Source organism: Nannobrachium achirus (assembly GCF_963921795.1).
Source record: "Nannobrachium achirus genome assembly, chromosome: 11".
NCBI lineage: Eukaryota > Metazoa > Chordata > Actinopteri > Myctophiformes > Myctophidae > Nannobrachium > Nannobrachium achirus.
In genome coordinates this window covers 64,065,290-64,083,965 of record NC_137820.1, presented here as the reverse complement: position 1 = coordinate 64,083,965, position 18,676 = coordinate 64,065,290, and the positions used below count along the sequence as shown (strand labels likewise).

The 18,676-nt window shown below is 41.7% G+C and overlaps 1 protein-coding gene across 2 annotated transcripts in view; it reads right to left on the bottom strand.

Annotated features, from left to right (window-relative positions):
• Nucleotides 1-17,454, bottom strand: part of LOC308294616 (phosphatidylserine synthase 2) — a 34,387-nt gene extending 16,933 nt beyond the window's left edge. Inside the window, exons 1-5 of one of the 2 annotated variants that reach the window (XM_080737354.1) lie at nucleotides 17,281-17,454; nucleotides 16,148-16,432; nucleotides 6,197-6,298; nucleotides 1,934-2,016; nucleotides 966-1,033 (exon numbers count right to left, since the gene is read on the bottom strand). In XM_080737354.1, coding sequence (XP_080593480.1) covers nucleotides 966-1,033; nucleotides 1,934-2,016; nucleotides 6,197-6,298; nucleotides 16,148-16,326 — 432 coding nt within the window. In that variant the 5' untranslated portion in view covers nucleotides 16,327-16,432; nucleotides 17,281-17,454. Of the gene's footprint in view, nucleotides 1-965; nucleotides 1,034-1,933; nucleotides 2,017-6,196; nucleotides 6,299-16,147; nucleotides 16,433-16,895; nucleotides 17,033-17,280 lie in introns of those variants that run through there. The other variant, XM_080737355.1, reaches the window with a different exon arrangement.
• Nucleotides 17,455-18,676: the final 1,222 nt, after the last annotated feature.

The following is an 18,676-nucleotide window of genomic DNA, read 5'->3' as shown; positions in this document are numbered from 1 at the left end:
GGGGGTGCTTGCTTGCGTGTGAGAGAGAGAGCCATCCATCCATCCATGTCACTCAGGCCACCACTGGTATTGCAGTTGATGCTCAGGGCAAACTAGACTCAACAGCACCTCTCTGGTCACCAGGGGTACTTAGGCTACATACGGACCCACCCACATACATAGACAGACGGATACACACACGGCCACGCTATGGAGACGGTGTGACCACCGCTCAAAAAAAAAGAAAACAGCCATCACTCTGTAATGTCCTTTCAATGATTTATTGGCCTTGCCCGGGACAAACACAACAGATGAGTTTGGACTTGCTCAATCTTCTTCAGTGTATGACTGATATGAGGAATGTTGGACATTTTCACAACAACAGCTTCTGAGCTTCCTTTAGCCTCCAGCATCTTGTCTCGTTTCTTTTTGAGCGGTGGTTACACCGTCTCCTATACGTGGCCGTGTGTGTATGCGTGTGTGTGTGCGTGTGTGTCTGTATGTAGCCTGCAGGCCTGCAGTACCTTTTATGACCACACATGTTAAGGGAGGGGCGCTGTTGTTCAGGCCAGGCCAGACCAGGCACACACACACACACGCACACACACACACACACACACACACAAAGGGGGAAAGGGGGGGGGGGGGGGGGGGTAAACCACCGCTCAGTTCACACGGGTGTGATTTTATTTATTTACAGTGCCTGGTCATTTTGGGGGACCATTTGACAGTGTGGAATAGCAGCACCCCACCCTAGTTACTGTAATAGTACAACCTCTGTGCCAAATAGCCTGGTATTTGCTGCTGATAAACTGTATCAGCAGGTTATTAATCCCAGCACAGTGAGTGGAGCACAATACAACTATTTCACAACTGTGATATGCAGCTATTCAACTGACAGGCTCTATGCGTGTGTGTGCGCGGGACTGTGTGGGCACGTATGAGTGCGTGCTTACGTGCATGCATGCATGTGTGTGTACACTCACCTGAAACAGGATGAAGATGAGAAACAGTTCATAAACAACTGTCACACACAACCAGAACCTCCAATAGGCTACAGAGAGACAAGAGATGTCAACATTTGAATGCAGAAACATCAACTATGAGTTCAATGTAAGGTGTGTGTGTGTGTGTGTGTGTGTGTGTGTGTGTGTGTGTGTGTGTGTGTGTGTGTGTGTGTGTGTGTGTGTGTGTGTGTTTCGTGATGAAAAACACTCACGATACTCGTATCGTAGAGATTTAATTTATCGTGAAATCGTCCTCCGTCAATTCACCTTTTATTTGCTGAGCTGCATATCCGGTACCACTTAAACCCTCTATTGGTAAAATCTACTTATAATATACGTACTTGATAGTACAGTCTTTTTTTCACTCTACCAAATCTCTTTCCCCAAAAAATAGCCGATCTACAAGCTCACAACGCGTCAAAAACGCGACGCGTTGTGAGCTTGTAGATCTGCAATTTTTGGCAAATGTTCCGCCCCAGGATAATGGGGATATTTTGATTATCCAGATAATATCGTAAATCGCGATTTCTTTGGTCAGAATAATCGTGATATGACATTTTCATATTGTCCCATCCCTAGTGTTTTCATCTAACAATGCATTCTATTTTAATAATTCTCACACACACACACACACACACGATTCAAACCTGCTGTACCTGATCAACAGGCTGCAGATATGCAACAACACGTGCTGAACTGTCTTGTCCGTTGTACGTATACTGTACATGTTCATGTGTACTGTATGTGCGTGTTTCTCCCTGTTTTACCGACATTCAAACATAGGTGGAAACCTGCCCGCCCAGTACTAGGGCGATACTAGTGCGTGTGTGTGTGTGTGTGTGTGTGTGTGTGTGTGTGTGTGTGTGTGTGTGTGTGTGTGTGCGTGCGTGCGTGCGTGCGTGCGTGCGTGCGTGCGTGCTTGCGTGCGTGCGTGTGTGTGTTCATACCAGGGTGAGGTCTGGTGAAGGGTCCATCTTTGGCCTGGGTCACTCCAAAACACAGAAACACCAGAATACTGGCAACAATACCCCTGTAGAGATAGAGATATATAGACAGACAGACAGACACAGTTCCATTAGTGAGTCAACAGTAGGCCTATAGAGCAGCGGTTCACAACCTTTTGAGGCCGCGACCCCCAAAATAATCATATTTAAAATGGGGACCCCCCACCCTGACGAGCACTAAGAGTTGAGGAATTACATTTGGTATATCACCGTTCTATTGTGAAAATATCCGACCTACATGCTCACAACGCTTCGCAACGCAACATTTCGGCCTCTGATATTAGACAATTTGGCCAAGGTTTAATTTGCCATTTTAGAGGTATTAAAAAGTAGCCTACGGCCTATAGGCAGCTTGAAAAGTGGGCGGGAGTACTTGCCTTGACAGACAGACTCCTTTAACCAATCAGTGTAGCAAAACATCTGTCATCACAGTGCAGCCAATCTGAAGAACGGCAAACAAAGACGTATTTTCGGCCTATGAACTCCGCTAGCGCATACCCCTGTTCCTTGTTAATTGTTGTAATTGATTCCAACTCTGAAATAACTTCACTTATTGCTTGTTTTATTGTTTCAGCGTTAACTGTTACACTTGTTGCATCGAGGGCAGCCGTGTTATTTTGAAAATGCTGCAGCATGCATCTACGTCACCATCTACACATGGACCAATCAGGGGAAGCTTGTCACTTGTTTTGCAGACAGCAGTTGAAAAGCAGTCACTGATTGGCCCCGATCAGAAAATGACCGGGGCCAATGTCTCATACACGCTGGCTATGCAGAAGTCCAGACCTCATGCTGGGGAAGGAATGAGTGAATGAACGCAGTATGAGGGATGGCCCGCCAGGCTAATTAAAAAGTCCTTAAATTGTTACTTTAGAAATGTGCATATACCCTAGATACACTTAAACTTGATGTTGTTTTGTTTACTGTTGAGTGAGAAAACATTGTTGCACATTAAGTTAAGTCCCGACCCACAGATTGAGAACCACTGCGTATACAGTAGAGGACAAGGCTGTCTATCTATCAAGCTTTATCCAGATAATGTCTGATGTCCAGTGAACACACAGCTAGGTTAAGTGCCTGTAAGTGCACTTCAACAACAAATCATATTATACATTATAAATGTAATAAACTTAACTCATACTCTGCGATACTCTGCGTCGAAACCGTTGATTTCCCGCTGTACCTCTCTGCGATGCCCGTCGTTCCCGGAAATGTAATTAGCTTTAATCATTATGAAACAATTAAAAGTATGATCGCCCCCTAACTGTATCTGCCGTATTTCCGGTCTGGACCGGATCTAGCTTTCCGTATCCGGTCTGAGCCTGGGCCATAGTCCCGCCTCCATTGGTTTACATTGTAACAGAAGAGGAAGCTACTCGGCGATGGAAAGCTCGTTTTTCAATCCGATTTTTGCGTTTGGAAACTTTGATCCAGTCTCTACACGCCTGGATTATGATGATCCCCGCAAATATCGTGCGTTTTGTGCGCGAACGTGTCCACGTGTTACCATAGCGCACAGCTGGCTTTTTTCAATGTTTTTTCATGTAAACACTGGCGGATAAGCAGGGATACAGCGTGGCAACGGATATGTCTATTTCAATGTTTTTTTTTTTTTATTCGAAAGCTGTCACTGAGTCTACACGTCTACTAGATGAGTCGCGCACAGATTGTGCACGATGCGTGCGTGTGCCCACGTTAAAAGGTAAGGACAATTTGGCAGCTGCTTACTACAGCTATGTTTAAAATGGCAGCAAAATTGTTAAAGAATATACTGTCCACTTGTGTAGCAACAATAGCTCTCGTGGCAGGCAAAGCAAATTCCCTGTTGCACAACTCTGTTGCATTTTGTAGGACATGTAGCAGTGGCTCAGAACAAAAGCATAATATCTCCCCCTGTCCAAAGGGGAATTCCCCTTTAGCCTAGTGCAGGGGTGTCCAAACTTTTTTCAAAGGGGGCCACATTAGAAAATATTAAAACACCCAAGGGCCGACTATCTTCCCAAATAATGTACATTCGGTCAGACCATAACAAAGTCACATAAATGTATCGATTTTAAAGGATTTTATTTAACTATCATCATCAATATTCAATATCAATGGTCTTTTGTCAGGTGTGTGCTCTGAACAAAACACAAATAACTCCTTATTTCACATTACCAAATGTGACCAGATGTGCAAGGTAAAACAATACAATAAAATAGCCTTTCTTCAACCTCTTCAGAATTAGACAACAGGGAACAATCTTGACAAATTATACTCTGGGAAAATATTCTTGTTTGACGGTGATGGCAGGCCGTTTAGAAGACAATTTAGGAATGAAGCCAAGGGCCACATAAAATGTGTCCTCGGGCCGGACTTTGGACACCCCTGGCCTAGTGGTTAAGATGTCTAGCTTTAGTTTCCCTTCCTACAAGGGAGATCCGCATTCGAATCCTGGGCATTGCATTGGTGCTGTGACCTGAATCGGGCTTTTGGGGGAGGGGAGTGTAGCTCAGAGTGGCTCAGAGCCTCTGCCTGAAGACTGAAAGCCTAATATCTCCCTGGGCCAAAGGGGAATACTCCTTTAGGCTAGACAGAATCCCTGTCGTACAGGCAGACAGTGTCTCTGTACGACAGACAGACAGACAGACAGACAGACAGACAGACAGAATCCCTGTTGTACATACAGACAGTGTCTCTGTTAGGGATGGGTATCGTCTGCGATACTTTTAATGGTATCGATTGCATGACGTCGATTCTATCGAGTATCGGTTCACGTAAAAACGAACGATACCTTGTTTCGATACTCTTGAACGTACCCCTGGCCGGTCGCATCTGTAACAGTTGGGCTACTGAGTTTAATGACTGCTTTAGTAGGCTACACTCGTTACTGTGGAAAATAGCCGACAATAGCCTATAATGTTTATTAATATGATGATTATCCAACATCTATACTCTCCGCTCCGCCACACTGTGTGATCATCATCACCACCTCTGCTCTACCGCAGCAGCGAGTCCCCACTCTTTCCGTGTTGAAGTAAAGAAGCCTTTCTTTATCGTATCATAAACATGATTGGCAATAGAATTAATTATACAATAGCAGCCATAACAGTAATAGTAGTCACATCAACTACTCTACTACTAGGCCTACTTGACATGAAAATGGCTGAATAACTGGCTTAATAACCTATTTTGGTGTGTAAAATAGCCCATAGAAAAAGGCAAATAATAATTATAATAATAATAAATAAAAAGTATCGAAAATGGTATCGAAAAGGGTATCGTATCGATTCCCAGGTATCGAAAAAGGTATCGTATCGATTCAAAGGTGAACGATACCCATCCCTAGTCTCTGTACGACTGACCTTGGGAGCTGACAGTCAGACTCTGAGGGACAGTCAGAGTGTGTCTCTCTGTGGGACAGACAGACAGTGTCTCTGTGGGACAGAGCAAGCTTTAACTAGAGTCTCATCATGATGGAATCTTGACATTCTGTTTGTTTTGTCACTTTGCAGAGAGGGAATGTAAGATTGAGGAGACATGATGAGCCTGGGGATTTGGTATGTGTAGAGGAAATATGAGAGGCTCCCCTACACAAACTTTAGAAGGCAATGGTAGCCAATCAGGAGAGAATATGGGAAATGGGACAGATCCATGTTGATGCCATGACTGTAGAGGTACTGTGTACCGATTTGCATGATTTTAGGGCAAAATCTGTAGGAGTAGTGTCCAAAAATGTGTTTTGCAAGAATCGTCCTCATGGTGGCGCTAGAAGAGGGCCATGTGAGAAATGAGGGATGTGGTTTGGCAGCCAAGGAGTGTGTGTGGAAAGTTTGACATGGACAGGGGCAAAGGTGGCGGAGATATGAGTAGGGCAAAAGTGTGACGTGTGACGTGACTGACAGACAGACAGACTGACAGACAGCCGGTGGAGGTTTTGATAGTAACTGTGACCTGGTGGTCGCAATGATTTGTATTGTCCGGTACCGATTGTCCACTCACTCACTCACTCACTCACTCACTCACTCACTCACTCACTCACTCACTCACTCACTCACTCACTCACTCACTCAAGCATGCACACACACACACACACTTTGGCAGAAGCTGTGTTGGCTCTACAAGTCCATACACCTTCTTACATCCCCTCTCCTCCTGTGTGTGTGTGTGTGTGTGTGTGTGTGTGTGTGTGTGTGTGTGTGTGTGTGTGTGTGTGTGTGTACTAACCTCTTGGTATTATAAGCTGTGTCCTGTGGTGTTTCCTCCAATAGAGTCACATACACAAGAACACATGTCAGAATAAACAATACTGTTACTGTATGAGCACGCCTAGAGAGAGAGAGAGAGAGAGAGAGAGAGAGGGGAGTTGTGAGGTGGGGGTAGAGGTGGAAGGAAGAGATGGAAAGAAACATTAGTACAATGTGTAAATACATAATAATACAGTTCATAAATACATACAGTACAACGCCCTGCTATGCAATATGAGCACACAGTCTTGCAGCGGTTGGCCACTGGGAGCTGCCCTGTACAACCAGTTTTCTACTGTTGGCCACTGGGTTTTGCCTATTGTGCCTAGCGGGTATGCATACCAGGGTTGAGCTTATTAATGCATTTTCTACAACAAGAACAATGAAATACTTTAGCTCTATGGTTTTGGTTCTGGGGTGTTGGCCCAACCCCAGCCCTTCCCTACTCAAGCAATCAGCATTTTGATCAATCCAGTCTGCAAACTAAAGTTAGTTTGGTGCCCCTGATGTAGTAGGATTTCAAACCACCTCCACTGAATCATTTATGCAGATAGATTGCAAACAGATTCTTCAAATGTTTTTTTTTTGTTTGTTTTTTGTTTAGATTATACTTCAGTGATTTGTTCCATTAATATTCTGTTAATTTAATGTATTTTTATATTACTTAATTTTGGTTATTAAGTCCTAAACGGTTAGTGACAGCACACACATTCCAGTTTAAAAGGGTAAATCGTTTGACAGTTAACCATTTAATCAATCAACTGTTTGACAGTTAACTGTCCCATCCCTATTGCATGTGTGAACATTGAAAGGTGGGCGCAAAGGTTAAAGAGAAAAGGAGTCTGGGTTTCCACTTTCCAATCATTCACTAAGGGTCTAGCTGTCCAAGAGTTCTCACTGTAGATTCTTTAGATTTTTGGTGGCTGCTTGAGATGTGGGACATGCTGTACGGAACCAAACAGGACCTGGGGGCATGTGTGACCTCCTGGTATCATTTCACCTCCTCCTTATCTAATGATTTTGGTGGTCTTCTAACACAGGGGTTTTCAAAGTGGGTGAAGGGGCACCCTGGGGTGCCGTGAGGCCAGTCCAGGGGTGCCGCGAGATAATTTGATAATATTTGGAATTCATCAATATCACTACATCAATATCACTTCATTATGTTAGTAAAACAGACCTGATTTGCACTGTACTTGATGCGTTCTTTTTCTATCTACGACAACACTCTTCACCAAAAATAGCAGATCTACAAGCTCATCGTTGTGAGCTTGTAGATCTGCTATTTTTGGTGAACCTTCCCCCCAGAATAGGCATGCTGGGGTTCAAGTGGTTAAACATCAAGTATAACGTTATTTTCAGTCAGTTCTGATGGAAACGGATATTTCTCCAATATGATGTAAGATTCTAAAAATTAGCAGTGTAATTCAGGGGTGCCGTGGATGAAAAAGTTATTTACAGGGGTGCCCTGAGTCAAAAAGGTTTGAAAACCCCTGTTCTAACAACACCTTACCAAGTAAGTCTCAATTCTTTTTATTTGACCATAAACTGTAAAAACAGTTTTGAACAACTTACTGAATCCTAGTCTCTCATTAAGAACAGACTCTATGATACGAGGAAAGGAAGAGGAACTTTTCTTTGATGATGCTAAGCCAGATTGACTGACCTTTGCTGACCTCACCGGGATTAAAAAACCCTCAGCACCACCTAGTGGACTGAAAAGGTAACTGATTGTATGCCAAAATATTGCAACTGCAAAACATTGTAATACTATGCTGTTATCGATTTCTCAGCCACCCAGTTAGGCTATAGTCATATACAGCAAGGGTCTTCAACGTTTTCAGGCCAAGGATCCCTTAGCTGAGAGGGAGATCAAGCAAGAACCCCCCACTACAGTATTGTATATCATTTTGTTGCAGATTTTCATCGACTTGTTTGACAGCACTGTCATCAGTCTAAGTTGGATTTGTGTTAATGTCTTTTTCAGACATTTAACCGCTTAAATCGTTGACCGTTTACTTAGTAAATTTGACCTTTCATTTTGTACTTGGTCTGCACTTTTTTCTTTACCTCTACACCAAAGTTATTTGCCAAAAATAACCGATCTACAAGCTCTCAACGCCTCGCAGCGCGAGGCGTTGAGAGCTTGTAGATCTGCTATTTTTGGCTAAAGTTCTCCTCAGAGTATAGGGATGCGAGGGTCCAAGTTGTTCATTTAAAATAATTATCCTATCACACAAAGATTTGGCGGCCCCCCTGTTGTAACTCTGAGGACCCCCTGTTGAAGACCCCTGATATCACAGTATATTTTACTCTACAAGTGTGAGTGTGTTTTAGACTACTAGGTCAAGGGGGAACGATGAGGTTTGGCTCCTGTATCCTCCCTGTTGCACCACCTCCCTCTCAGACCTGTTTGGCAGGAGTCACCAGGGACACACTGCTCTCCTCCCTGACAACCAAACACGTGTACACAAACAGCAAACAGCAAAACACCCTGCGAAAAATGACTCTCAAACACCCCAGATTACACAGTGCAAAAAGCACACAAGCACACGCGCGTGCACATGCACACACGCTCACACACAAACAAGCAGCAGCCCACCCTAGTCTCAAACGAACACTCCGCGACAGGTTAAAACATGAATAACATGCTGGGTAAAATGTCACTTTTGTAATACCCCCTGACATTCAAGGTTTCTCTCTGAATGGATGATGGGTCTAATGAATAGTTTAATGTCTGAATGAATGATGGGTGACCATGGGTCTAATGTATAGTCTAATGTCTGAATGCATCCATGAGTCTGATGCATTACCTGTTTAAAATGACCAAAATATATTTACTCACTTTGTTTTTTCTAAAATATATAATACCCATAGAGGTTATTTTATGTTTTTTTTCTACTTAAGATCGTTTTGAGAACTTCTTCTGTAAACTAGGATTGTTACTGAAAACACTAGATTATCCACCATGTAAAAACAAAAAACCTTTGAGAAAAATGTAATTTTTTTTCGATGCAGAGAGCTAGTTGAATATGAGGATAGTGAGAGACAATTGCTGTATTGTCTTCCAGGGAGAGTGCTCATGTGCATCTTGCGGTGACACACTCCCTAGTTTTTCTTCTTCTCTGAGCTGATTTTTTTGTTAGTTTTTTCGCACTGATTTTTGACTTTGCACTATTAGGTTGTGTTGGTAGTTTCTGAGTATTCTGCTTTGTTTAACAATGTCAGTGAGATACTTGTTGCACTAACTAGCATTGACTGTTACGGTCTCTTTTTGTAAGTCACTTTATATACTTATATATTATCCGCCCCCTCTATTGATGCACCTTTTCTTTATTGGTACTGTACTGCTCTTTTTTTGGAGCTGTGTGAAGCACAGGCTCCCTATACGTGGCCGTGTGGGTCTGTGTGTCTGTGTGTCTGTGTGTGTGTATGTAGCCTGAACTTCCTAAACTTCGGCACGCCACTAGTCCCACAGTTTTGCCACCACACACTCGCGCCATATGTCAAATCGACCGGCTTACTCGGGAATCGTGGGCTATTACTTTTCTAAGAGAAAGGTTCTATAGTTTAATTGATATTAATTTATTAATGAATTAATTTTCCCCATTGACTTATAATGGGAATCGCAAAAACTCACATTCAATTATTTGTCTCTCGCAAACCATAGGGGCTAGAGTTTCAAGACTTGGAGAGGAGGTTCATAATGATTTCAAGGATTAAATAAAAAATAATTGTGTCATTTGGCCGCATGGTGGCGCCATAACACCCCACTTTACGTTTTGGCCTGTAACTCTTGAACCGTAGGTCGGAAAATTAAAAATATTTTTCCGCTGGGGGAAAGCCTGGTCTTCGTTTACTAAACGGGCCGTTTGATCCGGTCGGGAGCGGAAGATCTCCTACGTTTTTCTGTAGTCCAAAACGGACTACACTTTGGCCGGAAACAGTTTCAACCCAGTTAGCGCATGCGCAAGTCGTTAGCCATGTAGTTAGCGCATGCGCAAGTACGGGTTAAAACTGTTTCCGGTCGTTGTTTCCGGCCAAAGTGTAGTCCGTTTTGGACTACAGAAAAACGTAGGAGATCTTCCGCTCCCGACCGGATCAAAAGCCCGAAATTGGAAGCCAGCCCAGGCTACTTCTCTGTAACTTTGTAAATACTGTATACTGCTATGCTACAACTGGACAACTGAATTTCCCCCTTGGGATAATAAAGGTATCTATCTATCTACATTTATGGACTCCCTGAGCACTCGGAGGACTAAAGTCACTTTTCCACAGCATAATAATCTCCTCAAGGTTCAAAGTGTTCTTTATTGTTATGTATGTCTTGTGCAGGGGTTGACACTAGGGCTGTCACAATTATTACGTAATCGTCTAATCGTGATTATTTGACATTATCGCAATTATTTTGTCATAATCGTCATAATCGTGAATGTTGAAAAATGTCCGAAATAGTGGAAATAGCAGATCTACAAGCTCACAACGCGTCGCATCGTAATTATCAACGACAAAAACACAATTAAATCGTTAATCGCCAATTATTTGAGTGACAATTAATCGTCATGTAAAATGTCATATCGTGACAGCCCTAGTTGACACTAAGGTCTCAGAGGTACTTGCCCATCGGGCAAGTACAGGTCATGTTCTACTTGCCCAAAGGTCAAGCCCACTTGCCCAAAAAGTAAAAATCGTCCATTATAAAATGATAGGCAAGATTTTAATTACCTCTCAATATAACACTTATTTCTTTACTTTCTGGGGCTGTGCGATTAAAAAATGTCATACCTCAATACCTCCAAATACCTACATAGCTATGATTGAATATGTCTGTGGTTTTTACACGTTATTTTGTAGCAACAGTATAGCAACAGTAAAAACAGCAAATTATAGGTAAACAGGGCTCTTATTTTACATTCCACAGACCAGAAGACAGCCCTCTGGCCACGTTCAGGTGTTTAGACAGATATCTGGTGTTTATTTACCTGCCAGAGGCAGGTGTGCAACCCTTAGTGTCAACGCCTGCTTGTGTACAGCCTACAGGTATATAAGGGTACAAATTATTTGTAGCATCATCAATAATATTAATAATAAACATAATACAACAAGGAAAAACATAATCAGTTTGACCGTTGCCCTAGCGCTTAAATGCTTGAATGTGCTGCTGTGTAAATTACACTGCATTCTGTTAAAGCACTTGACTCACATAATTATGATCACAGGATGTATCATTCTGTGGTATTCACAAATAACATACATTTTAGTTCATATAGTGTAGCTTTGAGCCGTTTTAACTATCCTTCCTAAATCTTGAATATTTATTGCAAACATTATTACAAGTATTATTTTAGAAAGCCTTTATCTTACCAGGGATTGCCACAGAGATTAAAAATGTAGTCCATTTTCCAAGTTGCTGCATTTAGCCAAGATTAATGGAAGCAGGGCATGAGTAACAAAACACAAAAACAAACAGGCTAGTAGCGTTTCCTAACTGTTCATTGGCTTCAGATGCGTTTCTGCAACTTGTTTCATAATTTGTTTTGATGCCATTCTGGTAAGGCTAGGGGTGGGCGATATGGTGATAATCATCGTTGAGACGATACAATGTCTCCACGATATGCCTTTTCAGAGGTATCATATATATTATATTGTGCTACATTTGAAGGAGCCTTGAGGACAATTCCTGTTTAATCGTTAATACAGGGATTCATTGCAGAATTCAATTTAAACCTGCATTTGGATCTAAATCAGTAGTTCTCAAACTTTAAAATGTCAAGGTCACCCACTAACTCTGACAGTATACAAATTAAAGTAAACCAAATGTACATTTGGTTTCATTTGTATACTGTCAGTATACAAATACTGTCAGTATACAAATGAAACCAAATGGACCCGTAACATACCACCCATGAGCAACATTTGATTTATAAATCAAAATGCCAGACGCCAGAGTAAATAAATAACATATAGCAGGGGTCTTCATCAGGGGGTCCTCATAGTTACTACAGGGAGTCCTCCAAATATTTGTGTGACAAACTTTCTTTTTCTTCTTTTTTTTATATTAACCACTTGAACCCTAGTGTCCTTATTCTGAGAACTTTTGCCAAAAATCTACAAGCTCACAACACCTCGCAGTTGTGAGCTTGTAGATCGCATTTCCACGTGGCGAAAAGCCTGTCAACTTCTCATTACAAAATGACTAGTGTGATCAGGTCTAGGCCAAGTGTTATCCAGTTATCCAGTTACATATCCCTATCCGGTTGGCGCCCCTTTGTTTTTGTTGAATGACAAATCAAGTATTCTTGTTTATCGCCAGTCGCTACAAGAGGGAATAAAGGATGCATACCAAATGAAGTATTCCAAGAAGTACTTGAAGAAACTTCTTGCATTCATCAAATGACTAATTTGATGGCCGAGGAGAATCATTTAGGAGGGGCTCTGCACAGGCGCTCTTGGTTTCTCCTCTTGTTTCCGCTCTAGTCTAGACCAGATCAGAAATGCTATACATGAGTTGATCCCAGTCTAGGCTATATACCGTAGGTCTGTTGTATTTTAGTTGATAATTATGCACAGGAAAACTCATTAGCCTAATAAGAGCTGAGGAGCTGTCCATGGTACTGGACCTGTCACTCATGCACTCCCACTATGGAGGTGCAGGTTCGTTTTTGTTTTCCTCCCACTGTTGATATTGGCGAGAAGTTACATTAATGTGACGCGATCACTGTGTTTTAGTGCAGGGGTCTACAACGTTTTCAGGCCAAGGACCCCTTAGCTGAGAGAGAGATGAAGCAGGGACCCCCTCTACATGTTGTATAAATGTGTGATGCAGATTTTCATCGATTTCATAGATAGAAACATAGACTTGTTTGACAGCACTGTCTGTCATCAGTCTATGTTGGATTCATGTTTTTAGTTAACTTGACCTTTCACTCTGTACTTCGTCTGCTCTTTTTTACCACTACACCAAACCTATTTGCCAAAAATAGCCGATCTACAAACCCTCAATGCCTCGCAGTGCGATGTGTTGAGAGTTTGTAGATCTGTTATTTTTGGCTAAAGTTCTCCTCAGTAACTATGAGGAGTTCTCCTGTAGTAACTCTGAGGACCCCCTCGGGGTCCCAGACAGTTGTTGAAGACCCCTGTTTTAGTGTTTTCTATATGGATGAAATCTTGCTTCATGATTATGTGTTTGAGTTTGAAGTAAGCCTACAAATAGGCATAATAAGTGCTTTGCACCTTGACTTGTCTGCTAATGCTTTGATTGATACCAGCCTAATTTATTTGGAGTGACTTTGTGTTGCTTGTCGGTGCATATCATTGTGTATAGGCTATGTGACACATTATTACATATTGTATAAGACTTACTTAGACTTAGTTCCTCCCATTCCTATTGGAACATGGGGCTTACTCTAGTCATTTAAAAAGTAATCAATAGGGGCGCCCGCTTGCCTACCACATTGGCTCTGATGCCTGACAGTGTGTTGCGGGTTCGAATCCTGATCCTGACGACCTTTGCTGCATGTCACTCCCCATCTCTCTCCCCATTTCCTATCAGTCTACTGTCCTATCAAGAAAGGAATAAAAAGACCCAAAACAAAAACAATCTACAAGCTGTGAGCTTGTAATCGACTACTGTAGTCCCGCTATTTGACGTACCATGAAGGTTATTAGTTAACCATCGCCAAGTAGAATCTGTTGGCAGCTGCATTCCTGAAAACTGCTGGATGTTGTATTATATTTCTGCTCGTCATTTTCTTTCCACATTTGCTTTAGCACTGAGTGGCTGCAAAGGTCACAGTGTGAGTGTGAGTGTGCGCTGTGCCATTTTAACAAACTGCAGTGTGCAGTCTTTTCCTGATCAAAACAAGGAGGACATTCCACAACACTGAAATGTGGTGTACACATGCTGGAAAACTACCAGTCTGTCGTTATGCAAAAATAAGCAATCTCTTGAGTCACAGTATTAGATAGGTCACAGCCGTCGATATAACAAGGCAACCCCACTTGACACAAGTCAAGATTCACAGTGATGCATTCAGCGCTTCATGGTCACAGCCAGGACAAGGTAATCCAACTAAATGGAAACATAATTATGTGTGTTACAAGTGCACATTTAGTAGAGTAATAATCCGCGATTACGTGATTGGAGATTATCGGAAAATCACAATAATCCCGTGATGATGATATCACTATATCAAACAAGTCTAATTGATCCCGAGAGTGTGAACTGTGTGAACTCAACGATTTAGATGGGACAAGTATTTCTGTAATTTGCTTATCTTGCAGTATTTTCCCTTACTGTGCACAATGTTATTTATTTCATTATGCCTTTTCTGTATACACTCAATCAATAATTGACAAGAATTTCACAGATTCCTGTGTGTTACGGTTTCATGACAGGTAATAGCCGAGCATCTGTAGCAGAGTACCTGTCATGTCATCATTCTTCCAGTAAATGTCCTTCTGAGATTACTAGCCAGCCAGTCAGTCAGTCAGCAACAGACAACATAGAGATCTGTTACCAAGCTAGCTGAATGTGCAAAAATAATCATCAGTCTCATTTACCAATAAACGGGATGTATTAATGTACCAATCCAATGAACTATTTAGACTGAATGGGAGGAAGAACAGGGACCAGGGTGGATGTTAGCCTAGTAAACTGACTCCTGGTCTGGTTTACGAGTCTATGTGGATGTGTCCCTGTTGGTATGAAGTGAATACCTTTCATCACTGTGGCACGAGCTGTACACGTGCCACACAATTTCACTTCCACATTGGCACACCAGATCCTATCCCCAACCAAATGTGTTCATCCAAATACCAGGCCGGGCCAGAGGTACCACTGCTGAGCATTGAACATGACACCCAGATACCCAATCCCATCTGCGTAAATATTTATCTAACAACCTATCTATCCACATGTATGTCCATTGTCCACATTTATCCACATCATTCACACCAATGATAGATCATTAGTTGATAGATCCACTAATGGATGATCATAAATGTCCCTTCAGCCTTTCAAAAGAGTGTGATACCTTAACAAACCTGTGAAGCCAAAGGCAAATTTCCATTATCTTATACCACCCATTTATATTAAACATACGCCTCTCTCTCTCTCTCTCTCTCTCTCTCTTGTAGAATAGAGGAACAGAACTGTTATCTCACATGATGTACAGGCATCACACATCCCTGACAGCATTACAGAGACATATCATATGACAACAACACTGAACCTTAAAATGCAAATGTGAAATGTAGATTCAGTTGTAGCAGCAGCAGTAATAACATTAGCAGTTATAGTAGTTGTTGTTGTTGTAGTAGTAGTATTAGTAGTAGTAGTAGTAGTAGTAGTAGTAGTAGTAGTACTAGTAGTAGTAGTAGTAGTAATAGGAGTATTAGCAGCAATAGTATAAGAAGCAGCAGCAGTAACATTAGTAAAAGTATTAGTGAAGCAGTAGTTCTAGTACCTACTAGTATTAGATGTACTATTACAAGTGGTTTTCAACCTTCTTCATATCCACGTCCATTATTTATTCAGCATTTGAGCCGTGGTCCATCATTTGATGAGATTTAGCCTCTCAGACCCAAGATTTAGAATATTTTGTAATCGTTGCATAAGATTTTGACAATTCCATGCTGTATTGATGTGGTACAAATAGGAGAGATAACAGGCATTCTCTAATTGGGAAGATGGTAAATTAGGCTAGGTAAATCAGGAATTTCAGTTTAACAAGAATTTAAAGATCTATAAGGGTCCATTTAGTTACAAACCCTCCATCATTCAGCTGGGGACCACCTGGAACCCCCTCAAGGACCACTGGTTGAAAACCACTGTACTATTACAGTATAACAACATATAGATCCAGGCCAGCATGTTTTTAATGTTCATCATATTCCAAGTATACTTTCAAGGCTAATGATGAACAAAACTCACCAGAAGAATGTGTTGGTTCCGTCGTCTTCAACTTCAGACTCTGTGTTCCTCCTGGACAGACTCTCCCTGGAGGGCTGCCGTCTCACCTGCTTGGCTTTACTGGGCAGGCCGTGGTCCACAGACGCGTCCAATGCATCCAATGAGCCGTTATTGTTATTCTTGCTGTCTGGTTTAGTCATGACTGTGCTGGGCAGATTGTCCAGTCTGTTGTGTTGAAGTGTATCCGCCGGGGTTAGGCTATATACCTGTCATCCGTGTCAGCCCCACCCTAAAGACTGTCAGCATCTACAGGAGGGATTTAGTGGGACGTGGTTAGTGTATGGACAGAAAGAAAACATCTTACATAGCCTGGTGTTATCTCAATACCACCCGCACACACCCAATGTAAGACTAAACGTTTGTATTAGATTATCTGTCAACAGTCATCTGACATGGGTAACGTTGCATCAGGTTTCAAGTCTGAAGATTTTTATGACTTGTATGTAAACCAGTGGTTCTCAAACTTTTTCCATGTCAAGGACCCGCAAATTGACACTTTTAGTAGCCCGCGGACCCCCATTTGAAAAGATATGCCAGGAACCCCAATATAAGAGAAGATTTTTAAGGCTCTAGCAGTGATTCTCAAACATTTTAATTTCAAGGACCCCCCCCCCCCCCCCACCCCCCATTTTATAGGCATTTCTATCTCTGAAACCCAAATGTATAGGCGGCCTACTGTGAAATGAATGTTAATTTAACTCGTACATACCAATAAGGGTCCATTTGGTTCCTAACTATCATTTAGCTGGGGACCCCCTGGAACTCCCTCAAGGTCACCTGGGGCCGGGGGTCCCCGGACCCCACTTTGAGAACCAATGTTTTAAACCAACCGTATCTGTGTATTTCTATGCATGCATGCATGGTGGTGGCAAAAGACAAGAATGCAAATCAGTGTCAGTGTCCTGCAAAGAACACATTGTCAGCTTTAGCACCACAGGCTACATATTATCCACCGATTGACCGTTAACCGTTAACCAGACATGTTGACCCGGGCGTTACAAAAAGATCCTTAAATGATGAACGTTTGTCATTTTTATCTAGTCAGAAATTACTAGCTGATGTCAGACATGTTACGAGACAAGTTGTTACCTTACCTCATTTAGCGATATTATTATTACCGCAGTCTGGGCGAGTTCACGCGTCCACCACGATGCTGCTACATTTGTCATAAAGCTTAATATTTATTTATACGAACTGAAATTAACACAAAGAAATGAAACAAGGTCGGTTAAGGCCAGGGGTGACTTTATGGCAGCAGATTAAGACCTCCGCACTGAAACACACCAGATCACATGGGCGTGAACAGCTTACCGTACGTAAGCGGGTTGTTTCCGACTATGGGTTGTCAAAACAAGAGCCGTTGCGATGGTAGTACAACCAACGTTATCACTTTGCAGTGGTGTTGTTAGTAACTATTAAAGGATCTACTGTATAGTCAACTTTTTCATTTTGGCTGTTGTCAGGCTGACTTACATCCCTCTTCTATTCTTTTATATGGAATCCATATAAAAGAATAGAAGAGGGATGTAAACAAAGTCAGCCTGACAACAGCCAAAATGATTATTTGATCATTATTTTACGCATTTTGTGGTCATTTTTTAAAAGAAACACATATGAAGCTTAATTCTTTTTATAAAATATTTTCAAAACATAATTTTTATTTTAGCATCCGTTTTTCAAGAAAAAGTTCAATAGCTTCTTTAAGTACATTTACCTAAGTAGGCCTACTTAAAAGTAGTAACATTTTGAGGTATTTGTTCATTGTTATACCAACACTTTCGTACTTTTACTCAAGTAGCTACATTTTTTATTATTTCTTAAGTAATTTAGTAGGTCTACTTTTTCCACCACCTTGACTTTTATTTTGAAGCCGAATTCGGAACTCGCCCTAACGTTTGTTTCCGCTGGATTCTGGTAACTTGACGCGTCTGTCTGGCCGTGTTAGCTTCTTGTCTCCAATATGATGATCATCACACTGTCCGTTCTTTATTATTAATATTCGTGACAGTTCTTTTTTTTTCACATTAACATCACGCAGTAATCCCCTCTCTCTGGAGCCGTCCAGTTCAGTACATTTTTGAAGCGGTTTGTCCTTGAAGTTGTTGCTCAAATCTGTGAATGTCACAACAAACTCATCTCCAGCACATCATTCTGTAACTATTTTGAGTGTCGTCACTTCCGTTAGCTGTTATTTGAACGTTACGTGACTGCAATTTTATTTTTTTTATTTGTGAATCATTCCCTCGGCAAAAATACTAAACAAAAATAACAATAGATTAGTAAATGCTTCGTTTATTTATTTTTGTACTGTTTTAAATCCTCACCAGTGGCAAAGTCAAAGTTATAGACTAAATTAAACTTACTGAAGGTTTGTGTCTGTCAAAACCTGCCGCATTATGAAACACTTATTGCGACCGTCAGGTCGCAGTTACTATCAAAACCTCCACCGGCTGTTAGTCTGTCAGTCACACGTCACACTTTTGCCCTTCT